Consider the following 24,860-nt stretch of genomic DNA (forward strand, 5'->3'; position numbering starts at 1 on the left):
TTTACTTGGACTTCAGTAAGGCTTTTGATAAGGTAGACCATAACCTACTACTAGATAAAGTAGAAGAATGTGGGTTAGACAGCATCACCACCAGATGGATTCGTAACTGGCTGACCAACCGCACTCAACGTGTAGTTCTCAATGGAACTGCATCTACACGGAGGGAAGTATGCAGTGGAGTACCCCAAGGATCTGTTTTAGGCCCAGTACTCTTCAACATCTTCATCAATGATTTGGATGAGGGAATAAATGGGGAACTCATCAAATTTGCAGATGACACCAAGCTGGCAGGAATAGCCAACACTCCAGAAGATAGGCTTAAGATACAGAAGGAACTTGACAAACTTGAACATTGGGCATTATCTAATAAAATGAAATTCAATGGTGAAAAGAGTAAGGTTCTACATTTAGGCAACAAAAATGGAATACACAGGTACAGTATAGGTGATACCTTGCTCAGTAGTAGTAACCGTGAAAGGGATCTTGGAGTCCTAGTGGACAACCATTTAAATATGAACCAGCAGTGTGCAGCAGCTGCCAAAAAAGCCAACACAGTCCTAGGCTGCATCAACAGAGGGTTAGAATCAAGATCACGTGAAGTGTTAATACCACTTTATAATGCCTTGGTAAGGCCACACTTGGAATACCGCATTCAGTTCTGGTCGCCATGATGTAAAAAAGATGTGGAGACTCTAGAAAGAGTGCAGAGAAGAGCAACAAAGATGATTAGGGGACTGGAGACTAAAACATATGAAGAACGGTTGCAGGAACTGGGTATGTTTAGCTTAAGAGAAAGAAGGACTAGGGGAGACATGATAGCAGTGTTCCAGTATCTCAGGGGTTGCCACAAAGAAGAGGGAGTCAAACTATTCTCCAAGGCACCTGAGGGTAGAACAAGAAGCAATGGGTGGAAACTAATCAAGGAGAGAAGCAACTTAGAACTAAGGAGAAACTTCCTGACAGTTAGAACAATTAATCAGTGGAACAGCTTGCCTCCAGAAGTTGTGAATGCCCCAACACTGGAAGCCTTTAAGAAGATGTTGGATAGCTATTTGTCTGAAACGGTATAGGGTTTCCTGCCTAGGCAGGCGGTTGGACTAGAAGACCTCCAAGGTCCCTTCCAACTCTACTATTGTATTGTATTGTATTGTATTGTATTGTATTGTATTGTATTGTATTGTATTGTATTGTATTGTATTACATCTGGGAAAACCTGAATCTAAAAGCTACCCGGTTTTCCCCACCCAGTTGAAAGTTCAAGATCCTGCCCCCACACCCACAAGTCCATCATATGGTCCAATCCTCCACCGCCATGCTGGCAGCTTCCACCCATCCAGTTCCGGTCAGGTGCAGAGGTGCAAAGGCAAAGGATGACCTTGGATTTCTAGGAAGAATTTTTGTTATGGCTACATATCATCTAACTCCATACAATCCCCCCACCACCACCATTTTCCCACAATAGAAAATGCATAGTAGAATAATAGAAAGTGGGGCAGTCCAAAAATACAAAAGAAAAGATGGCTGCAGGCCTGACACAGGGACTATTATAAACAGAAGAATCACACATCCATCCAGCATGCCAAAGGTATTTAGCGAACACCATTCAGTTGAGAAAATATTTCCATAAGAAAACTTGGAAAAATTACCCAAATAGAATAGAACCCCAACAGATATAAAGGCTAACAATGTTATAGTGGCATTCAGTAAATACCATCTGCTCCTTTTGTTTCCCCATTTAGGTTTCCTTCTTTGTTTTCACATTCTCTATTTACGCAGGCATACCATGGGCAGTACTATTTTAAAAATAAAAGTTTTGTTCAGTTTGCTCACTAATATCCACTCATCATATAAAGAGGAAAGAATTCAGATATGAGAATATGCCATGAGATGGCAGCATTGTTCTTCTAACATTTGCTACAACTGGATATTTGGTATTTTAAGTTTATTGTGCTCAGTTGGAACAAAGCGGACCAATCCCGTTATTTGTGTTTAATCAAAACTCACAGCCATACATCCATTGAGTATGCATTGTATTAGTCACTATATTGTGACTGATTGCTTCATTAGCTAACATTGGATGTGGCCTGACAAGTTAGTGCATTTCTCTGGAGGCTGGGAAGAACGTCTTTTGGGTCCTCCTAAAACAATACTGTGTTTTCCTGAAAATAAGACAGGGTCTTATTTTCATTTGACTCCTGAAATAAACACTTAGCCTTATTTCCGCAGACGTCTTATTATTTTTGAGGTGCAGGAGGCGGCGAGCATGGTCACCTCATGGCTGCTGCTGTGTTGCAATATTTTCGGGAAAGGCTTATTTTTGGAGGAGGGCTTATTTTAGTGCATGGCTCAAAAGCCCAATTGGGCTTATTATCCAGGGGGGTCTTATTTTCAGGAAAACAGGATATTTCCCTATTATATTACAGTTGTTCGTGGCTAAGGCAATCAGTATGACTTTAAGATGCCACTGTTAGGCCTGCAGCCATGTTCCTTTTGGATTGTTGGCCTGTTACACTTCTATCTACTATGCTGTTTCTATAGTGGGTGGGAGGGGGATAGTAAGGAGTAGAATGTTATGTAAGCAAATAAAATTCCTTTTAGATTGCCAAGGTCATCATTTGTCTTGGCACCTCTGCACCTGACCGGAACTGGATGGGTGGAACTGCCAGCATGGCAGTGAAAGATTGGATCATGTGAGGGACTTGTGGGTGTGAGGGCAAGATCATGAACTTTAACTTGGAGGGAAAACGGAAGAAGCTTCAGATTCGGGTTTTCCCCATAGATGTTAATAAATTTAGGAAGAACGTTGCCTTGGACTCTAATTTAATTTTGGATGCTACCTGGAATGCTGACAGCCACAACATTTGGTTGATTAAGATGGGTGACTGTATAGGTTTGTGTCTCTTTATTATTCATCAGATATTAAGAGAAATGTTACATAAAACGTGTTTGCTTTCTCATTCAAAGAATATCACCAATTCTCTGGTCCAGTATGTGTGTTTCTAAAAACACAATGGCATCAATATACAGTCCAGGAGGGGGAATAGATTTTTTTGTCTAAGGCAGCGTTGGCGAACCTTTTTGGCACTGAGTGCCAAAATGGGAGTGCGGGGGGGGAGAGTGTGGGGGAGTGCCAGAAACCGGAAGAGTAGCTCCCTGGCGTCACCTGGTCTTCCGGTTTCTGGCATGCGTGAATACCAGCTGGCTGGGGTGCATATGTGTGCCGGACACCAGAAACTCAGCTTCCTGGCACGCACCAGGGAACTACTCTTCCGGTTTCCGGTGCTCACGCATGCACGAAGACCAGCTGGCCAACATGCATGTGCGCACCGGAACCCAGAAGATCAATGGGTGACGGCTGGCGTGTCCAGAGAGATGGCTCTCTGTGCCACTTCTACCATGTGTGCCATAGGTTTGGGGTCACAGGTCTACGCCATACACCCAAAACATATTTGTGTAACCGTCATTGCACATCCTGCTCTATGCCTGGTGAAGGTTGTAGATTTTGATTTGGCAGTAAATCAAAGCAAAGGAGAAGGTGACTGTAAGGTCAAGACATGATAGGAAAAATCACAGCACTGCAATCGTTAGATTGCTGGACTATTGGTTTGAATCGGGGTGAAATTCAGCAGGCTCTGACGGATTTTGGAAATTTGGAAACCGGTAGCGGAAATTTGAGTAGTTCAGAGAACCAGCAAATACCACCTCTGGCTGGCCCCAGAGTGGGTGGGAATGGAGATTTTGCAGTATCCTTCCCCTGGAGTGGGGTGGGAATGGAGATTTTGCAGTATCCTTCCCCTGGACTGGGGTGGGAATGGAGATTTTGCGGTATCCTTCCCCTGGAGTGGGGTGGGAATGGAGATTTTGCGGTATCCTTCCCCTGGAGTGGGGTGGGGATGGAGATTTTGCAGTATCCTTCTCCTGGAGTGGGGTGGGAATGGAGATTTTGCAGTATCCTTTCCCTGGAGTGGGGAGGGAATGGAGATTTTGCAGTATCCTTCCCCTGGAGTGGGGTGGGAATGGAGATTTTGCGGTATCCTTCCCCTGGAGTAGGGTGGGAATGGAGATTTTACAGTATCCTTTCCCTGGAGTGGGGAGGGAATGGAGATTTTGCAGTATCCTTCCCCTGGAGTGGGGTGGGAATGGAGATTTTGCAGTATCCTTCCCCTGGAGTGGGGTGGGGATGGAGATTTTCAGTATCCTTCCCTTGGAGTGGGGAGGGAATGGGGATTTTGCAGTATCCTTCAACTGGAGTGGGGTGGGGATGGAGATTTTGCGGTATCCTTCCCCTGGAGTGGGGTGGGAATGGAGATTTTGCGGTATCCTTCCCCTGGAGTAGGGTGGGAATGGAGATTTTACAGTATCCTTCCCCTGGAGTGGGGTGGGAATGGAGATTTTGCAGTATCCTTCCCCTGGAGTGGGGTGGGGATGGAGATTTTGCAGTATCCTTCCCCTGGAGTAGGGTGGGAATGGAGATTTTGCAGTATCCTTCCCCTGGAGTAGGGTGGGGATGGAGATTTTGCAGTATCCTTCCCCTGGAGTGGGGTGGGAATGGAGATTTTGCAGTATCCTTCCCCTGGAGTGGGGTGGGGATGGAGATTTTGCAGTATCCTTCCCCTGGAGTGGGGAGGGAATGGAGATTTTGCAGTATCCTTCCCCTGGAGTGGGGTGGGAATGGAGATTTTGCAGTATCCTTCCCCTGGAGTGGGGTGGGGATGGAGATTTTCAGTATCCTTCCCTTGGAGTGGGGAGGGAATGGGGATTTTGCAGTATCCTTCCCCTGGAGTGGGGTGGGGATGGAGATTTTGCGGTATCCTTCCTCTGGAGTGGGGTGGGAATGGAGATTTTGCGGTATCCTTCCCCTGGAGTAGGGTGGGAATGGAGATTTTACGGTATCCTTCCCCTGGAGTGGGGTGGGAATGGAGATTTTGCAGTATCCTTCCCCTGGAGTGGGGTGGGGATGGAGATTTTGCAGTATCCTTCCCCTGGAGTAGGGTGGGAATGGAGATTTTGCAGTATCCTTCCCCTGGAGTAGGGTGGGGATGGAGATTTTGCAGTATCCTTCCCCTGGAGTGGGGTGGGAATGGAGATTTTGCAGTATCCTTCCCCTGGAGTGGGGAGGGAATGGGGATTTTGCAGTATCCTTCCCCTGGAGTGGGGTGGGGATGGAGATTTTGCGGTATGGAGTATCCTTCCCCTGGAGTGGGGTGGGAATGGAGATTTTGCGGTATCCTTCCCCTGGAGTGGGGTGGGAATGGAGATTTTCAGTATCCTTCCCTTGGAGTGGGGAGGGAATGGGGATTTTGCAGTATCCTTCCCCTGGAGTGGGGTGGGGATGGAGATTTTGCGGTATCCTTCCCCTGGAGTGGGGTATCCTTCCCCTGAAGTAGGGTGGGAATGGAGATTTTACGGTATCCTTCCCCTGGAGTGGGGTGGGAATGGAGATTTTGCAGTATCCTTCCCCTGGAGTGGGGTGGGGATGGAGATTTTCAGTATCCTTCCCCTGCCACACCCACCTAGTCATGGCCACATAGCCAGTAGTAAAGATTTTTTGAATTTCACCACTGGTTTGAATCCTACACATTACCATCTGGGTTTCCATGTCTAATGGAAGGACTAAGGACAAACCAGTCACATTGTGCCTACAGATGGTCTACTTTTCTGGGATATTTCTTTGATTTCCCAACCTAACTTAGAATTTTCCTCCAAATACTACCTAGACCCATCCTTGGTTAACTTTTGAACCCAGACAAAATCCACCAGATGCTGTCATTCACTGAGACATTTTGCTATTATTTCCAATGGTTGTATTGATTACAAGAGGAGAAACCAAAAATGGCTATTTCATTGGGTGCCATTAGGACCCCTCCGTTCAGAAATAGACCAAATACTAAGGGAAAAAGAGAACAAAATCAAGAAATTTCTCTACCACCATCACCCTGAAAAAAGTCTAGAACTGAATGAAATCCTTTGGGAGGAAATTAGATCTTCCAATAGGCTTTGAATAGCTGTCATTGATGCTTAAGAAAAAGGGCAAGGAGAAAAAAAAAGCAAATATCAGCCGATAAATTACTATTACATGCCTACGACAAGCTTACATTAGCAGTTACAGGCCACCACACATGTTTGCATTACTAATTTGTACTAGTAATTTAATACATCTATGCTTTTGCTTCCGAAGCTGTCTTTACTGATTGGACCGGAACAGCTACAGCTAAATGCAATTTCTTTCCGTTACTGCTTCCAACTGCATTGTTGTCACACAGACTCTTGTTCTCATCTGATCTGAGACTCAGACTGTGCTCTGACTTGTTCACCCTAAACAGTTCCAAGGTATCAGGCAGGTCCTTCTAGGTTCAGGCTCAGGTCAGAGTTATATTGCTTACTGTTATTTAGTGTTAAATAAACCATGTATCTCTATCTCTATCCTCCCTATCTGTATCTTTATACCGTGTTTCCCTAAAACTAAAACCTGGTCTTATGCCCTGTTTTCCCAAAAATAAGCCCACCCCTGATAATAAGCCCAATCAGGCTTTTGAGCTGAGGTGCTAAAACAAGCCCTCCCCTGAAAATAAGCCCTCCCCTGAAAATAAGCCCTCACTGAAAATATTTAACCGCATGTACAGCCGGTCCCTGCCATTTCCTCTGATTGGTTGCTGGGCAAACAACACAAGGTGAGGCAAGGCTGGGGGGGGAAGGGAGGGTGGAACATGCCCCATGCACCCCACATGCCCTTACCTAATGGCCGCTCCCGCAAGCCTCGCCACCGCGCTCCTTCTGTCATGCTAATGGCCGCTGCAAAAATAGCAGCAGGCCCAGCAACGAACAACAAAGCAGCAGCCATGAGGTGACCATGCTTGTCCCTCCTGCACCTCAAAAATAATAAGATCTCCCCGAAAATAAGACCAAGCATTTATTTCGGGGGTCAAAAGATATTAATACCCTGTCTTATTTCTGGGGAAAACACTGTATTTTGGGGGGCTTCAAAATAAGCACTAGGACTTATTTTCAGGGAAACACAATTTCAGGGTCATCAGCGCACTGAAGAGGTCGCAAGCCCGCGGGGATCAACAGTATTCTGCAGCAGCTGCAGCCCGCCATTACCCATGCACACTCTGGGACTTCGCAGCCCACACCTTGCAGGTGAGTTGATTTCCAAGCAGCAGATGGAGGCAGAAGAGAGGAGGGGGAGGGTTAGGGACAATCCGGATAGGCCGCACAAGACACAGGAAAGCCAAGTCAATGGGCCAGAGTGGGCAGCCATCCATGGGAGGCTTGCCTTCGTGCAATGGCACTGGGAGCAGAAGAAGGCAGAGTTGCGAGGGGGGGGGAGGCAGGCAATCCAGATATGCTGCACAGGCTGCAGGCAAGCCAAGAGATGCAAAGAAAAGCCTCCCGTGGCCGCCTTCCCACTCTGGCATGGCATGGCATAGCATAGCATAGCATAGCATAGCATAGCATAGCATACAGCAGCACGGTACAGCAAGGAAGGAAGAAGGAGGGAAGGATGAAGGCAGGGAGGAACTTTGTTCTCAACCCTTCTCTCCCTCTTAGCAGCCTGAATAAGGGATTTCAGGAAAAAAGGTTTCATCTTGCCCCTGAAATGCTAGTCCTCTGTGGGCAGGGATTTTAGTTTGTGCAATATGGAGGTGCGTTTATTTACACAGCCTGAAGTGGCAGAGCTTAGGCACAAATTTATCTTCTCCATAAAGAACAAGGGGAGAGATAGAATCTGAAAAATCCTCTTTCATTTCTGTTAATCTCACACTGCCTTAAAGGTGACTGGTTTAAATTTAAATGTTAAGGCAGATCAGTAACTTGCAAATGAAATTCAGCTATGTGATGCCTCCAAGGAAGTGAAGAATGAAAATGAATTAATTTGAAGTAGGCACTTTCTCTCCAATACATAAATGATGATTTGAACATAGCAACATTACTACAAGTACAATAATAGGTTGTATTCCATAAAGGAAGTTATAATTCTTTATACAGAAGCTTATTCTTTATACAGGTGGTGTATGAACTTATATGAAGATGTTTCCATGTATTTGCTGGTATCTACCACCCAGTGACGTGCGGTCAGGGGAGGCAAGGGAGGCAGAGCCTCACCTCTCTTCATGAAATAATAGTATATAATATTATATACTATATATATATATATATATAATATTATAATATTATACATCCGTCCGGCCGTGCCCGGGAGCTGCGGAGGGCGGTTTCCGGATGACGAAGGCACAAAAGCGACTGTCGACTGTCGCTTTTGTGCCTTCGTCATCCGGAAACGCCGACATTCTGCCGGGCGCGCATGGACGGAGGTAGGCAGAATGGCGCCGATCCGATCCGGCGGGCGAGCGACCGAGGATCGGGCTGCCTCGCTCGCTCTTTCGTCCGCCCGGATCGCGGAGCCGGGCGCGCACGGACAGAGATAGGCAGAATGGCGATACTCGGTTGCTCGCCCGCCGGATCGGATCGGCACCATTCTGCCAACCTCCGTCTATGCGTGCCCGGGAGCTGCGGAGGGCGGAGGCAGAAATGTCGGTGTTTCTGGATGACGTCATCCGGGAGCGCCGACAACATCAGCATGGACGGAGGTAGCCACAGCGACACCGAGGCGATCCGGGCGGACGAAAGAGCGAACGAGGCAGCCCGATCCTCGGTCGCTCGCCCGCCGGATCAGATCGGCGCCATTCTGCCTATCTCCGTCCATGCGCGCCCGGGAGCTGCGGAGGGCGGAGGCAGAAATGTGTGCCTCCAGCACATGTGGTCCCATTCCCCGCCTTCCTGATGACGTCACCGGCCTCACCAGCCATTAACCTCACAGCACGTCACTGCTACCACCATGTATATATAATAAAGAGATATTTTCTCCATATATCCCTCTTCTCTCAACACTTTATATCAAGTGTTGTTTCTCAACTATGGCAGCTTGAAGATCTGTCGAGTTCAACTCCCAGTATTCCCCAGCTGGCCACTCTCCAAAAATCAAACCAGGATCTATAATTTTCAATTAACATTGTCTTGTGGTTCCACTCATCTGCAGGAAAGTATTTAGAAAATGCTCTTCCATTATTTTAGCCAAGCAAAAAGTCTATGGCATTCCAGAATTTACAAGCACTGTTTACAATTTGGGGGAAAATATTAGTCTGGCCCTAATAGTTCAAAAAGGGGACACGATGGCTCAGTGGCTAAGAGGCTGAGCTTGTCAATCAGAAATGTTGACAGTTTGGCAGTTCAAATCCCTAGCGCCGCATAACGGAGTGAGCTCCCATTACTTGTCCCAACTTCTGCCAACCTAGCAGTTCGAAAGCATGGTAAAAAATGCAAGTAGAAAAATAGGGACCACCCTTGGTGGGAAGGTAACAGCGTTCCATGCGCCTTTGGCGTTTAATCATGCCAGCCACATGACCAGAGATGTCTTTGGACAGCGCTGGCTCTTCGGCTTTGAAACGGAGATGAGCAGCACCCCCTAGAGTCAGGAACGACTAGCACATATGTGCGAGAGGAACCTTTCTCTTTTTAATAGTTCAAAATCATTGTTAAAGAAAGGGTTATAGGACCGATTTGGAGATTTAATCAGAAAGCAGTTTGATAATTTGGATATCTGAATAGAGTTGCAAAAAAAGGAATGCAAAGTCTCAATTCAGTTTGAATGCCTCTGACTCGAAAACCATTTGAAGAAATTCAGACTATTCAGAAATTCAAGCAGTTCAAGGTTTTCGCACAGGAGCAAACACATTTTTTCTGGACCAATCTGGAATGTCTAAGTGGGATCATCTTGATTTTCCAAAAAGATCCAAAAGTCAAAATCAGATCGACTCATTTGAAAATGAATGAAATCAGCTTTCTGAGCCAATTTCCCAATCTCTCGCTCTTTCCATATAAAGTCTTCTATTTTAAATAAATGCAAAATGAAATCCAACTTAGGCTTTCAGACGAGCATAGCTGGTCTTGTATCTTTATCAACCCATATGCACCATCTCTGATGACACAAGTCTTAGCCAACCAACCAGAAAATTACCTTGTGACTCTAGAAAATGATACTATAATTAAATGACAAACGACCCAACTAGTTTTAATTACAGTCGTTAAAATACTGGGTGAAAAAATACTGTGTCTTAAGATCCATATGGGGACAGAAAGAGATTGTACCCTTTATTCAAGCTCCATAAATTACTAGAGGCTCTAGGGGGCGCTGTTCAGTCATATCCTCATACAGTGCAGCCTTCTCTGGTCACATCGAAGGAACAGCCTTCCCCCAACTTAGTCCCTTCCAGTTATAGTATATTGGTTCACAGTATAATGGATTCATTGTCCAGCATTCAGTGGACAATGACAGTTATAGACAGGTGTCTTTGATGAGCAAAAGGCTGGAAGAGCCTGATTTTTTTGAAGAAGGGATTATAGGCTAACATTCTACGTGGCAGAGTGCTTTTATTGTATAATCTGCAATCACATCTATGTTCCAGAAGTCAGGTGTAGGTTTAAACAATGCTGTGCAGCAGGTCCTGTCGATAAATGATTAACGGCGTTACTTTATTCAACTGTAAGAAGTTAAGGAAGCTGGGTTTATTAATTGGCTCAGTTTATTATTATTAACAGAAATGCTTTGGGGGAGAGCAGGAAAACCCAAGTAGTCAACAGTTTAAAACTTCACAACTGGGAAATAATTTTAATCGGTTCCACCATGTCAAAACTGAAAATTTCCAAAGGGAAAAAAGATACAGCCAAGTTGGGATGGTTGGTTTTTTTTGGGGGGGAGGGGGCTATTGCCCAGTTCTAGCAAAGCTGATGATGTATCCACTTAAGACAGAGGTGTGCGAGCGTGGCATGCTGGCTGGGGAATTCTGGGAGTTGATGTCCGCAGGTGTTCAAGGTGCCAAGTTTGATCACCTCTGCCTTAAAAGAAGAACCTAAGCGGTACCCTGCCTTTTACAATACTGGAATAGAAGTGTGCCTTCTACCTCCTCTTTTGCAAGAAACTACACTTACACACAAACACACACACAAATGCAGGAACACAAGCACTCTGAAGGATCGGTTTTGTATGAAGGATCAGTTTTGTATGTGTCAACTGTTTTGTATGACAAAGCCAGTCATTTCATAGTATATAGTATTTAGAACAGGGATCTCCAACTTTGACAACTTTTAAGATTTGTGGGCTTCAACATCCTTCGCTGGCTGGGGAATTCCGGGAGTTGGAGTCCACAAGTCTTAAAGGTACCAAGTTTGGATACCTCTGCTTTAAGAGAGCAACCTCAGCGGTGCCCCAAGGAAGGATACTGAAAATTTTCTCCCTTCTAAAATACTGGAATAGAAATGTGCCTCATTTTTTTGCAAGAAACTACACAAACACACACACACACGCACTCTGACAGATCAGTTTTTTACACACACACACACACACACACACAATTATAGAAAGGATACTGAAAATTCCCTCCCTTTTACAATACTGGAATAAGGTGTGCCTTCTACCTCATCTTTTTCAAGAAACTACACCTACACACATAATTTTGAAATTATTGGCTTTGTCATACAAAACTACTTCCACATACAAACCTGATTCCCTCATACAAACCCAATCCTTCAGAGTGTTTGTGTTCTGTATTTGTGTGTGAATCCCTAGCGCTGCGCAACCATTACTTGTCCCAGCTTCTGCCAACCTAGCAATTCGAAAGCAGGTAAAAATGCAAGTAGGAAAATAGGAACCATCTTTGGTGGGAAGGTAACAACGTTCTGGGTGTCTTTGGCATTTAGTCATGCCAGCCACATGACCACAGAGACGTCTTCGAGCAGGGCTCTGCCCCCTAGAGTCAGGAACGACTAGCACCTATGTGTGAGGGGAACCTTTTCATCTAGAACAGGGGCGTCCAACTTCGACAACTTTTAAGACTTGCGGCCTTCAACACCCTTGGCTGGCTGGGGAATTCTGGGAGTTGAAGTCCACACAAGTCTTAAAAGATGTTTGGAGACACCTCCGCCTTTAAGAGAAGAACCTCAGCGGGGGGGAGGGAGGAAGGTTTTCGGGGCGTCTCTGCGGCATTTCCCGGGGTCAGAGAAGGCGCACCTCTGGGCCTCAACCCGATTCAAAACCGTCCCACAACGGCGAGCCTTGGCGAGCTCCGACTAGGCCTCCGAAGGGCGGCCGGTGTTGCCGGCCGGCTCCGCCTGGCTCCGCCCGGCTGCAAAGAAGGAAGCGAGCCCGGGCCGAGGCGGCGTGGGAGGGGTTTTGCGAGGGTCGGCGGCGGCGTTGCTCGGCAAAAGCCTCGAACGCGAGCAGAACGGATGAGTTAGATGGGGAGGAGGCGCCCCGAAGCGGCGACAGTAAGTGGCTTCTTCCGCGGTTCTTCGGCTCGCTCTTGCGCGGCCCCGCCGAGGCTTTTGTTCGCCTTCGCGCTCGGCTTTCCTCCCTCCCTTCCTCGCTTTTCTACCTTCCCTTGAAGGATCCGGGGCTTTTTAACGCGCGTGTTTCTTGCGCGTCTGCACCTCGCCCTCAATCGCTTGCCTTGGCCGGCTCTGTCCGGACGAACGCTTACGAATCCCCGGGTTGTTTTCTAAAAAGCTCATCGGCTGGGAAGGCTTCTCTCCTCCGCTCCGCCTTCTTTTACAGCGGGTAGAAAAACCTTTTTTTTTCTAACGAATCTTTTCCCCGCGATCCTATGGGGGAAAAAATAAAGGGCAATTTCCGGGCTGGGTGTTCCAAGGTTTTTAGATTCTGTTCACTTTGTTTTAAACGTGCAAGGAAGTGTGCCCGGCGGGGTCTCGCAAGCTAGACCAAAACAGGCTAGCTAAGTCAGAATTCGGAATTCAATCAGCTTTTGGAGACAGGATTCTGCAAAGTTAGAATTCAGAAAGCTTAGGAGAGGGGATTCTGCAAAGTCAGAATTCAGGAAGCTTTGTAGAGAGAATTCTGCAAAGTTAGAATTCGGAGTTCTGTCAGCTTTGGAGGCAGGGTACTACAAAGTCAGAATTCATAATTCAGAAAACTTTGGAGGCAGGATTCTGCAAAGTCATAACTCAGAATTCCGTTAGCTTTGGAGCGGCTGGCATCTCTAAGGGATCATTTCCACGGTCAACCCTGCAGTGGGTTTGGCTTTGGGGTTGACCCAGCTCTTCCCCCATAGGGTGCTCTTAAGGATGTTGGCTATACAGGTAGTCCTTGACTTACAACAATCGGTTTAATGACGTTTGAAGTTACAGCCGACACTGAAAACGTGACTATTTCAGCATCCCTATGGTCCGTGTGATTTACATTCGGATGCTTGACAGCTGATTCCTATATTTATGATGGTTGTGGTGTCCCTGAGATCATGTGAGTCCCATTTGCGACATTCTGACAAGCAAAGTCAATGGGGAAGCCAGATTAATTTAACAACCGTGTTTCTAACTTAACAACTGCAATGATTCACTTGACAAATGGGGCAAGAAAAGTCTAACTTACTTAGCAATATACGTGTTGGGCTCATTGTGGTTGTAAGTTAAGGACTACCTGTATCCTATTATCCCCATCCCCACCTCCAAATGGGAGGGCATCTGGAGAAAAGGGAGCCTGGATAATGTGGCTGTAAGAGATATTTTATTCAGAGAACTGGGCTGTTGTGATTTAGAGCAGTTTTTCACAACCTGGCCAATTTTAAAATGTGTGAACTTTTAAGTAAAGTTGCCAAGGTTGGGGGAAAAAAAATGAATTTGTACCCCAAAACATCTATTGGGCTGGATTCCTTTTTCCTTTTTATGCAGCAAATACCTGCCTTCCAAAGGTAGTCCTCGGCTTACAACCATTCATTTAGTGGCTAGTTGAAGTTACAGGGCCACTGGGAAAAGTGACAACTGCTCCTTGAACTTAAGACTGTTGCAAAATCGAAGTATGGGTGCTTGGCCACTGGCATGTACAGTATGGATGTGGTGGCGCTGTGGACCTCCAGACCTCCAAAATGCATTGTATACTACGTAGAACCGTGATGGCGCAGTGGTTAGAATGCAGGGTTGCAGGCTAATTCTGCCGACTGCCAGCAGATCGATCCTGACCAGCTCAAGGTTGACTCAGCCTTTCATCCTTCAGAAGTCAGTAAAATGTGGATCCAGATTATTGGCAGTATGTTGACTCTGTGAACCGCTTAGAGAGGGCTGTAAAGCACTGTGAAACAATATGTAAATCCAAGTGCTATTGCTATTATGATGGTTGTAGCATCCTGGGCTGATGTGATTATCATTTGTAACCTTCCCAGGCAGCTTTTAATGTCAGGGTTCCAAATAGCATCCAAAATTAAATCAGAGGCAGAGGCAAAGCATTCCTCAAAGTTCCAATATATTAAGAGAGCCATGTTGGCACATCTAGGAAAACCTGAATCTGAAAGCTTCCCAGTTTTCCCCACCCAGTTGAAAGTTCATGATCTTGCCCCCACACCCACAAGTCCATCACATGGCCCAATCTCCCACTGCCATGCTGGCAGTTCCACCCATCCAGTTCCGGTCAGGTGCAGGGGTGCAAATGACCTTGGCTTTCTAGAAAGAATTTTGTTATGGCTACATAGCATCTAAATCCATACAATCCCCCCCTTCCATTTTCCCACAGTAGAAAATTCATAGTAGCATAATAGAAATGTGGCAGTCCAAAGATCCAAAAGAAAAGATGGCTGCAGGCCTGACATCTAACGAGCAAAATTCATGGGGAAGACAGATTTACTTAATGACCATACAAGTTTTTAACAACTGCAGTGATTCGCTTAACAACTGTGACAAAAAAAGGTCATAAAATCAGCCACAACTGACTTAACATTCACCTTGCCTAGTAGCATAAAATGTGGCCCAAACTGTGGTCATAAGTCGAGTACTACCTATAATGCCTCCAGAGGGGTATTGATTATTCATCAGACTCCTTTGTTGTCCTGCTTTCTTTTAAAACTGAGCAAGTGACAATTTAGAGGGTTTTTTTCTCAAGTAAATGAATAACAAACTCAACGCATACCCTCAATAAAGCCATATGACAAAGTAGAGTCGGAAGACAAGATTTCTTACTGGTACCAGTAAGTCCCAGTGTGCATGGAGATACTGCCTGAGCACTCATTAAACTCTCTGTTCCACCAGAATTTTTAGATATGTTTAGATTTGCTAAAATGTTTAGAAAAAGGCTGAGTGCCAGCCCACAGTACTCTCTGTTTCTGATTGTAATTGTGGGCACTGAATCAATTATAAGCATCTCTAAACAAAAAAATAAGAAAGGGATTTCTTTGGCCCATTTGCCCAGAAAAGGGTAAAAGGAGAGAGGGTCTAAGGAACATCCATACTGGCGAAAGATCTCCAGTTGATTCTCCCAAAAAAATCAAGATCAATACAGAATGATCCACATCATTTTTTTTTACATGTGCTGTGCAGGTGGCACATAAAAAGTGTGTCTGATCATCTAGACCTGATCACCAGCTTGCCTTCTGCCTAATATAGCAACTATGGCAGCCGTTTTGTGAACAGGCAGTCCAATTTCAACCATATTGTCTTAAGTTTTCAGTCAGGAAAATGATTGTGGCAAATTCTCTCTTCCTCCCCCCCCTCCCCCCTCCTCCCTCCCCCCCTCTCGATGTACCTATATAGCAGTGACGTGCAGTCAGGGGAGGCAGAGCCTCACCGCTCTCATCATGAAAAGAAAAGAAAATTCTCCCCTTTTCTCTTTCATCTCTTTCTTGCGTGTGCAAGCAAAATGCCCCAGGATCACGGTGGTGGGGACAGCAACTCCTTCTGCTGCGCTGCGGAGAAGAGCCACAGGAAGGAGGGGAATGGGACCACCAGTGCAGGAGGAAGCCCTTCATGTTGGCTCAGGAAGGAGGGGAATGGGACCATGTGTGCAGGAGGCTCCTCAGCGCCAGGCTCAGATCAGCGCGAGCCACGGTCCCCTTCCCCTGCACACGTGGTCCCATTCCCCTCCTTCCTGAGCCAACATGAAGGGGACCATGGCTGCGCTGATCTGAGCCTGGCGCTGAGGAGCCTCCTGCACACGTGGTCCCATTCCCCTCCTTCCTGAGCCAACCTGAAGGGCTGCCTCCTGCACACTTGGTCCCATTCCCCTCCTTCCTCTGGCTCTTCTCCGCAGCGCAGCGGAAGGAGTTGCTGTCCCCGCCACCGTGATCCTGGGTATTTTGCTTGCACGCTTGCAAAGATCAAAGTTGTTGCAGTCCTCCCTTCATGATGATAATTTGATGATGTCACCAGCCTCACCAGTCCTAAACCTCACCGCACGTCACTGCTATATAGATAGATAGAGATATAAACACACACACACACAGAGCGCAAAGAAACTGGTGCTGGATTACAAATTAGTGCTAAATTCAGTCCAGTTCCAGGACCTCCTGGAAATACATCAAGAATGTTTAATCTGTCGCTGCAACACTTAATGATAGCTAGATGGGATTTTGTTTCTCCATAGACCCAAGGATAGTTACCAGTTCTACACTGCAGAACTATGAATCACCAATAGGTGGCAAGAAAGAGTAAATGTTCTGTATCTTTGCTGCCATCTAGCAGTTCTCTGGAGTCCTGCAGACTGCTTCTGGTAACAAATCAAGGAGCCTACATCCTTTCATGGGGAAGTTCTCAACACCAGTCTCTGGTGTCTTCAGATATGTGTCAGCCCTGGAACCCTGACAATAGGATTGGGTAAACTCTTTACATCCTGAAGGGAGCAAAAGTAATCACTGAGAACACTGAGCTGAAGAAGCCAATGTCTGACGGTACAAAAAAATTAGATCAGACCAAATAATATTTATGATCTAAAGTAGACCAGTATTTCCACTGCCATCTTTCATAAGATGAGAACTGAATTAAGATCACAGGAACTAGAAGAAATCCCAATTCTGCATATCTAGCTGAAAGAAAGCTCTAACTTAATTTATAACTCTTTGTTGGTACAAAGAATCAAACCAGAGGTAGGTTCCTACCGGTTTGGACCGGTTTGGCCGAGTGGGTAATAACTCATCCAGACGCACGCCCAAACTGGTTCTAAGCTCAGCGGCGCCATCTTGATTTTCTGTTATGTACATGCGCAGAACAATCTTCATTGGAAAAATGTATTTTTTTTTACTTTTCTAATGTGCGCATGCGCAGACCTTTTAAGATTGAAGTGTGCACAGAGCATGCATCTGGCACGTGCTGAACCAGTAGTAATGCCGGCAGGAACCCACCCCTGAATCAAACCACACAATAATTCTGATGGTGAGAACTTGCACTGGGTAACAAAGATTTTGTGATTAATATATTATCATAATATTTATTTTCTTCATCAAAGTGTCTCTTGATTTGGAAGACGGTGAAGATGACTTCCAGCCCAGTACAAGCTCTTGGTACAAGTCAAAGAACCCCACGATCCAAGAAGAGCAAGCACTCCTGGAGGAATCGGGGGCAAACCAGTATGTCTTCAGAAAGCCCAAAGACCACTGGAATGCCACCTATATTATTTTCTTCCTCCTTGGGACCAACTCTCTCTTGCCCTTAAACTTTATCATCACGGCAAAGCACTACTGGATGTACAAGCTTCAGAACTGTTCAGAAGACATTTCTCCTGAAGATCAGGGATCCTCAGATATCCGTGTAAGTGTGACATTTTTGTGATTTAAGTTAATTTTGCTTACATAGAATCAGGACACAGACAGCACCTTCTAAGACTCACAAGTTTGATTAAATGGCATAAAGTTTTATTAAATTCGTTAATTTTGCTTATATAAAAATCAGGACACAGACAGCACCTTCTAAGACTAACCAGTCTGATTAAAAGGCATAAAGTGTTATTCAATTTGTTAATCTGAAAAGGTGCTACCGGACTCCTCCTGATTTGTGGTTGCCATAGACCAGGGGTGTTAAACTCAAGGCACACACCCCTGCCATCGACTAATCAATTTCTCCTATCGTGTATAGAAGGAAATCATTGACTGACTTCAGTTGGGTTGGCAAAGTTATATGTGATTTCTGTCACTAAATAATTGGGCATTTTCATTGGGAGAAATGTAAAAGCAGGATGATAAAGCAGGGTAGATCAGGTGATGGTCTTGATTTTTTTGGAAAGACAACTTCCACAACTCTTTCCCAACAACCACACTTGCAGGACTGATTGGAGGTGATGTCCAATGCGGTTGGTAAATAGCAGATTTCCTACATCTATGCCATCCATAATATTAGAATTTATAAAAATATACATTGGGTGGAGAAATTTGATAGAGGACAGGTTTTTCTTCCTTTTCTCTGTATTTTTCTTCCACCATGGAAGAAGATAGAATTTGGAATTAGGTGGATCTTTGTTTTACGCTGTGAAATTGACTTGCAGAAGATTCTAGATCTAGATCAGATTCTAGATTGGGCATCCAACCTTGGAAACTCTGGACTTTAATTCTAGGAGTTGAAGTCCACAAGTCTTAAAGTTGTCAAGGTTGGACACCGCTATTGTCTCTGTCTGTCTATCTGTCTGTCCGTCTGTCTGTCTGTCTCTCTCTCTCTCTCTCTCTCACACACACAACACGCACACTCACCCACTCATTCTGTGTGTGTGTAGCTTCTTGCAAAAGATAGTTGAAGGCAAAAGGCACATTTCTATCCCAGTATTATAAAAGTTATTATTCAGTGTCAGTAATGCCTTCTCAGGACTGGGACTTTTTCAACTACTTGATTTAAACATCTAAATTAATTCCCCAAAATTGGCATCTGCAAGACATTTTTTTTAATTAAAGTTTTTTTTATTTTTTATTTTTCTACAAACATATCATTGTGTAATCAGTGTGGACCGCAGTGTCTTACATTTTAGTACAAATATACCAATATCCTTCATATTTGGTTGTTAATTATCTTACAGAATTTTAGCAATAATACACATGTTTTGTTAAATTATAAACTTTCATTCTTAGATTGTTCGCTATTTCAGTACCTATATTATTTTTATGGTAATCTCCATATTCTAAATATCATTCCTTTTACTACAAATAAAATATTAATAATCATATTTGTTGTGTTTAACAGACCTATATAGTTCTAATAGTGGTACGCTGATTTATATTAAATTATAATCTTCCATTGTTTATCCCCTTTATAATTTTTAATTGTGCCACTATATTTAAAAAAAAGATATCCCCTTTCTAATTACATGTTAATACAAATAAAATAATATTCATCATATTTATATTTGACAAGTTATATAATTCTAAAGATAATAATACACATGTTTTTATTAAATTCTAACCTTTCACTATTATTTTGTTTAATATTTCAGTGGTTTTTAAAAAATGTTTAAGATGTGTTTAAAAGCCTGTCCAGCAGAAGAGGGACAGAGAGCATAATGTTTCTAATGTGATGCAAAGGTGGGATATAAAGCTCCATTTTTACTACATTAATCTAGAAGATCCTCCTGGCCATCTGAAGCTAGAACTTTAGTTTAAATTTGTGTTTGTCTAGTCTGATCAGCTGCATTAGTTTTATAGATAGTCCTTGGCTTACAACCATTTGTGTAGTGATCATTTGAAGTTACAACAGCGCTAAAACAAAATGACCTATGACTGTTTTTCACACGTAACCATTGTAGCATCCCCACTGTCACATGATAAAAATTTGGATGCTTGGCAACTGACTCATATTGATGACAGTTGCAATGTCCTGGGATTATGTGATCCCCTTTTGCGACCTTCTGACAAAATCTATGTTGTCTCTCTATACCAGTGATGGCTAACCTTTTTCTAAAGTCGTGCCAAAATTGTGTGCACGCTCGCACTATCGCGCACATGTGTGTGCCCCCCCTTGCACATGTGCACGTGCCCCACACACACGGGGGGGGGGGGAGTTTCTGTTTTCCCCAGGCTCCAGAGGCTTACCTGAAACCTGGGCAGGGCAAAAACAGCCTCCTCCGGAGGCCCTCCAGAAAGTGGAAAAGAATCGTTTCCAAACTTCCGGTTGGCCCTTTGCGCCTGTTTCCCCCTCACCCCTCAACTCCAGAGGCTTTTATGAAGCCTGCGGAGGGTGAAAACGGCCTCCTCCAGCCCCCTAGAAGGCCCAAAATCAGCTGGCCCGGAGCTGAGCCTGTCATGCCGGCAAATATGGCTCCCCATGCCACCTGGATAGGTTTGCCATCACGGCTCTATACAATATACCAATATCATATTCTATAATGTCTATCCATCACCAATTTCTCTGCCTCTCTTGCAGAAAAACCTGTAAAATTGATTTAATATACAGGTAGTTCTTGACTTACAACAGTTTGTTTAGTGATCGTTCAAAGTTACAACGGCCCAGCATCCCTATGGTTATGTGATCAAAATTCAGATGCTTGGCAGCTGACTCATATTTATGACGGTTGCCGTGTCCTGGGATCACGTGGCCGCCTTTTGCGACTTTCTGACAAGCAAAGTCAATGGGGAAGCTAGATTGACTTAATAACTGTGTTACTAATTAACAACTGCAATGATTCATTTAAAAACTGTGGCAAGAAAGGTTGTAAAATGGGGCAAAACGTGCTTAACAAATGTCTCACTTAGCAACAGAAATGTTGGGCTCAATCCAGTGGTGAAATTCAATTTTTTTTACTAACGGTTCAGTGGGTGTGGCTTGGTGGGCGTGGCTTGGTGGGCATGGCACGGGAAGGATACTGTAAAATCTCCATTCCCTCCCCACTCCAGGGGAAGGTTATTGCAAAATCCCCATTTCCTCCCGATGAGCTGGGACTTGGGAGGCACAGAATAGATGGGGGCAGGGCCAGTCAAAGGTGGTATTTGCCGGTTCTCTGAACTACTCAAAATTTCTGCTACCGGTTCTCCAGAACCGGTCAGAACCTGCTAAACCTGGCTCCATCGTAGTTGTAAATTAAGGGTTATCTGTATTGCCAACACTTAAGGATTACTTTTAATGAAAAGAGCATGAAGCAAACTTGAGGTCTACCTTTAACAGTGGAAGAACGTCACTGTTCATCCCAACTCCTGAAAGATTTTGCTGATGTTTAGAAGAGGTGTGTGTGTGTGTGTGTGTGTGTGTGTGTACGTGCACACACACACGTGTGAAGACAGAGAGAGGGTTGGATGCTATTGCTTTAGAAATAAATACATCCTTTTGCTGTTCAAAATATCTGCATAGGCATTTGAAATTCCTTCGCTGCCTTGCATAGGAGTCCTAATTCATAGAGGAGAAATCAATACACGAGAGGGTATGAATTGCCAGCCTTGAGATCAAAGACTTTCTGAGCCTGATAAATGTTTATAGCTTTTCCAGTTGCCCTGACCGTCGTCTGTTAAGCTCACAGACTTAAAGAGACTTGGTTATAATATATGGACCGTGGCAGTTTTCTAGCTACATAATTGTAACTGCTATTTAAATCGGGGGCTCCAATCGAATAAAAGAGCAATTCAGATCACAGGTTTGGATCTGACATGCAAAGATGGAGACAGAATTCTCATGATAGTTTTTGGGAATGCAGCCAAAACCCATCATACGTCCGCCGGCAGTCTGCAGAGCTGGCAGCAGAGTTGGACAGTGGGGAGGCTGGGGAGGAACATGGGCCAGTCCTGGAGTCTGGGAAGGTTCGGACGAAAGCTCTGCGTTGGAGGCAGAAAAGGGCCAGGGCCATCTGGGAGTTATGTGGAGCCTCCGGAGTCAGACATCAGCGAGAAAGAGGAACAGGGGGAGCCTGTTCCCAGTGTGCGCATGCGCAGACCTGCTAGAAGGCAAGAACAGTTAAGGCAAAAGGGGTGACTCATGAGTAAGGCTTGGAGGTGATTGGCCCCCTCCCATAGGACATAAATGAGGAGCAAAGACACATGAGCCTTTGCAGGAAGCAACTTTGTTCATCCTGGTTGGTTTAAACTCTGAAGCTCCGTTTTGACTCTGTGCTCTGTTTGGCCTTGCAAAGGTAATTGGCAATTAGGTCTTTGGCAGCGTTTCAAGGGAGATAAAGATGGGTGCTTATCAGCCTCATCCCGAAAGACTGTAGCAGACTTATGTCGGACTCTTTACAAACTATTTCTGACTCATTACGGACTGTGAATGAACTTAATTCACAGCCGTTGAAGTAAAAAGATGGTTTTGGGGACTAAGCGTGTGCTTTTTACACTCTCAGGAAGCCTAGGTCAGAACCATGCAGTGCATTTCTTAGTCATCACGTGTAGACCTCATGGCCATGGCAAGTTGAAGAAGCAGATTTTTGGAAGCTCAAATCACTATCAGGCACACAAGGCTGACCTGGGCCCAGTATTTATTTGCCTTGTAGCTAGGAGGAATGGCAGAATTAGAGACAATATAGCTTACACTTTGTAGGTGCCACCTTTGGAAAAGGTAGATGTGCCTTTTACACTGAGATATCAATTCCTCTGGCCAAGCAGAAAGTCATGTCATAATTCCCATATAGTCAGATCTTCCAAGCACCATTTATTTGGAATATATACTATATTCAACTCCAGTCTTAATCAGAGCACCAATATTGAAGGAGAATACGTTAGCCCTTTGGCATTGTTCTAGACTAGATTCCTACTTCCAACAGCTGTGAGATTCTCAACAAGACTTCAGTAAGAAGGTGAACATGATTAGAATTAGAATAGAATAGAATTCTTTATTGGCCAAGTGTGATTGGACACACAAAGAATTTGTCTTTGATGCATAAGCTCTCATTGTACATAAGGAGAATAAATACATTCGTCAAGAATCAGGTACAACGCTTAATGATAGTCATAGGGTACAAATAAGTAATCAAATCATATTAGGAAACAATATAAATCGTAAGGATACAAGCAACAAAGTTACAGTCATACAGTCCTAAGTGGGAGGAGATGGGAGATAGGAACGATGGGAAGATTAATAGCAGTGCAGACTTAGTGAATAGTTTGACAGTGGTGAGGGAATTAATTGTTTAGCAGAATTATGGCATTCGGGGAAAAAACTGTTCTTGTGTCTAGTTGTCTTGGTGTGCAGTGCACTATAGTGTCGTTTTGATTCAGAAAATAGAGCGGAAGTGGAGAACTACACATGTCTACTTCTAGTTATTCTGTTCCAATAAAAAATCAAAATTTCCAGAGGTTGACTGAAAGATGCCCTTTAAAAATGTAGAATTAAGATGCTGGAAGATGCAGTAGTACTAGATTTAGAGCAGGGGTCCCTTACCCCTGAGCCGTGGACTGGTACCGGTCCACAGCCCGTTGGGAACCAGGCTGCACAAGTAATAGGTGAGTTGCGCAAAGCTTTATTCACACATGTGCAGGATTAGATTGTGTGCACAAAACCATCCCTCCCTCACCACCAACACTGCCACCACTGCTGTTCCATTGAACCAAAAAGGTGGGGGACCATTGGTCTAGAAGAGGGGTGTCAAACTCGCGGCCTGTAGGCTGGATGCGTCACACGCTAGCCACACCCAAGCCGATTTAGCAAAGGGGAAAAAAGCCGCGATATCTCACTGGACGCTGCCTTACGTTTAACACCCCTGGTCTCGAAGTTTCTTCCCATGGAACTTTTTGCTCCTGGAAAGACAAGCAAGTGGGTGAGATTTCTGCCTTCCTAAAAGTTAAACATTTTGCCAGCTTTCTGCTTTTACTGATGAAGCTGTCAGTTTAATCAGCTGCCTCTCTTCCTCAGTTTTCTTAACAGTGACTTAATTTTCAGACTGAGAAACATCAGCCTCCTGCATACAGGTAGTCCTCAACTTACGACCACAATTCAGCCCATACTTTCTGTTGCTAAGCAAAATCATTTGTTAAGTGAGTTTTGCCCCATTTTACGACCTTTCTTACCACCGTCGTTAAAGGGAATCGATGCAGATGTTAAGTTAGTCACCCCGTTGTAAAGTGAATCTGACTTCCCCATTGATTTTGCCGGTCAGAAAGTGGCCAAAAGTGATCTCATGACCCGAGGACACTGCAGCCGTCATAAATAGGAACCAGTTGCCAAGCATCCAAATGTTGATCAAGAGACCCTGGGGAGGCTGCAATGGTTGGGGAAACGGTCATAAGTCACTTTTTTTTCAGTGCTGTTGTAACTTTGGTCACTAAATGAATGGTTCTAAGTCAAGGACCACCCATATTGGCAAACGAGCACCGTTGTCTACTCTTTTGCCAGAGATGACACTGCATTGCTTATTTTTAAGAACATTTCTTTCTATCCTGTATAGCAGTGATGGCGAACCTTTTTTTGCTCCCATGCCATAAGTGGGGGGAGCACAGGGGGGTCGAGTGCGGGCATGCCACACCCATAATGCAACGCGCGACCCCCCCAGTGTGCATGCGCGCACAACGCCTGACCCCCCCCATTTATACATTTGTTTTGCCCTCCCCAGGCTCCAGGGGCTTTATAGGAGCCTGGGGAGGGTGAAAAGAGCCTCCCCCGCCCCCCCGGAGGCCCTCCGGAGGCTTCAGGGACTGTCCGGAGGCTTTCCTGAAGCCTTCGGAACGCTTAAAACGACCCTCCGAGCAACCCGGAAGTCACTTCCGGTTTGCTCGGAGGGTGGTTTTAAGCATTCCGAAGGCTTCAGGGACGGTCCCTGAAGCCTCCGAGGGGGTGGGGGAGGGTCTTTTCGCCCTCCCCAGGCTCCTATAAAGCCTCTGGAGCCTGGGGAAGGCGAAAAATAGCTTTTAAAAATGGTGAAGTCAGCTGACAAATGGCTCCGCGTGCCACTTGTGGCACGCATGCCATAGGTTCGCCATCACGGCTGTATAGGCTGCTCATAGCAATACTAAAAAGGCTATATAGCCGTGATGGTGAACTTATGGCACGCTTGCCATAGATGGCACACGGAGCCCTCTCTCCACCGCACATGTGCATGTGCCTCCTGCTAGCCAGCTGATTTTCGGGTCTCTGCCGCATATGCGGGAGACGGACATGCGGGGGTGGTGGGGAGAACCCATTTTTGGTCCCAGGAGACC

The 24,860-nt window shown here is 45.1% G+C and overlaps 1 protein-coding gene across 2 annotated transcripts in view; it reads left to right on the forward strand.

The window, feature by feature from the left end:
- The first annotated feature begins 12,006 nt into the window (after nucleotides 1–12,006).
- Nucleotides 12,007–24,860, forward strand: part of SLC29A3 (solute carrier family 29 member 3) — a 63,325-nt gene continuing 50,471 nt past the window's right edge. Inside the window, exons 1-2 of one of the 2 annotated variants that reach the window (XM_081953548.1) lie at nucleotides 12,007–12,324; nucleotides 17,276–17,577. In XM_081953548.1, the coding sequence (XP_081809674.1) occupies nucleotide 12,324; nucleotides 17,276–17,577 (303 nt within the window). In that variant the 5' untranslated portion in view covers nucleotides 12,007–12,323. Of the gene's footprint in view, nucleotides 12,325–12,466; nucleotides 12,614–17,275; nucleotides 17,578–24,860 lie in introns of those variants that run through there. The other variant, XM_081953547.1, reaches the window with a different exon arrangement.

The sequence above is a fragment of the Natrix helvetica genome, assembly GCF_964273705.1.
Source record: "Natrix helvetica genome assembly, chromosome: 5".
Lineage (NCBI taxonomy): Eukaryota > Metazoa > Chordata > Lepidosauria > Squamata > Natricidae > Natrix > Natrix helvetica.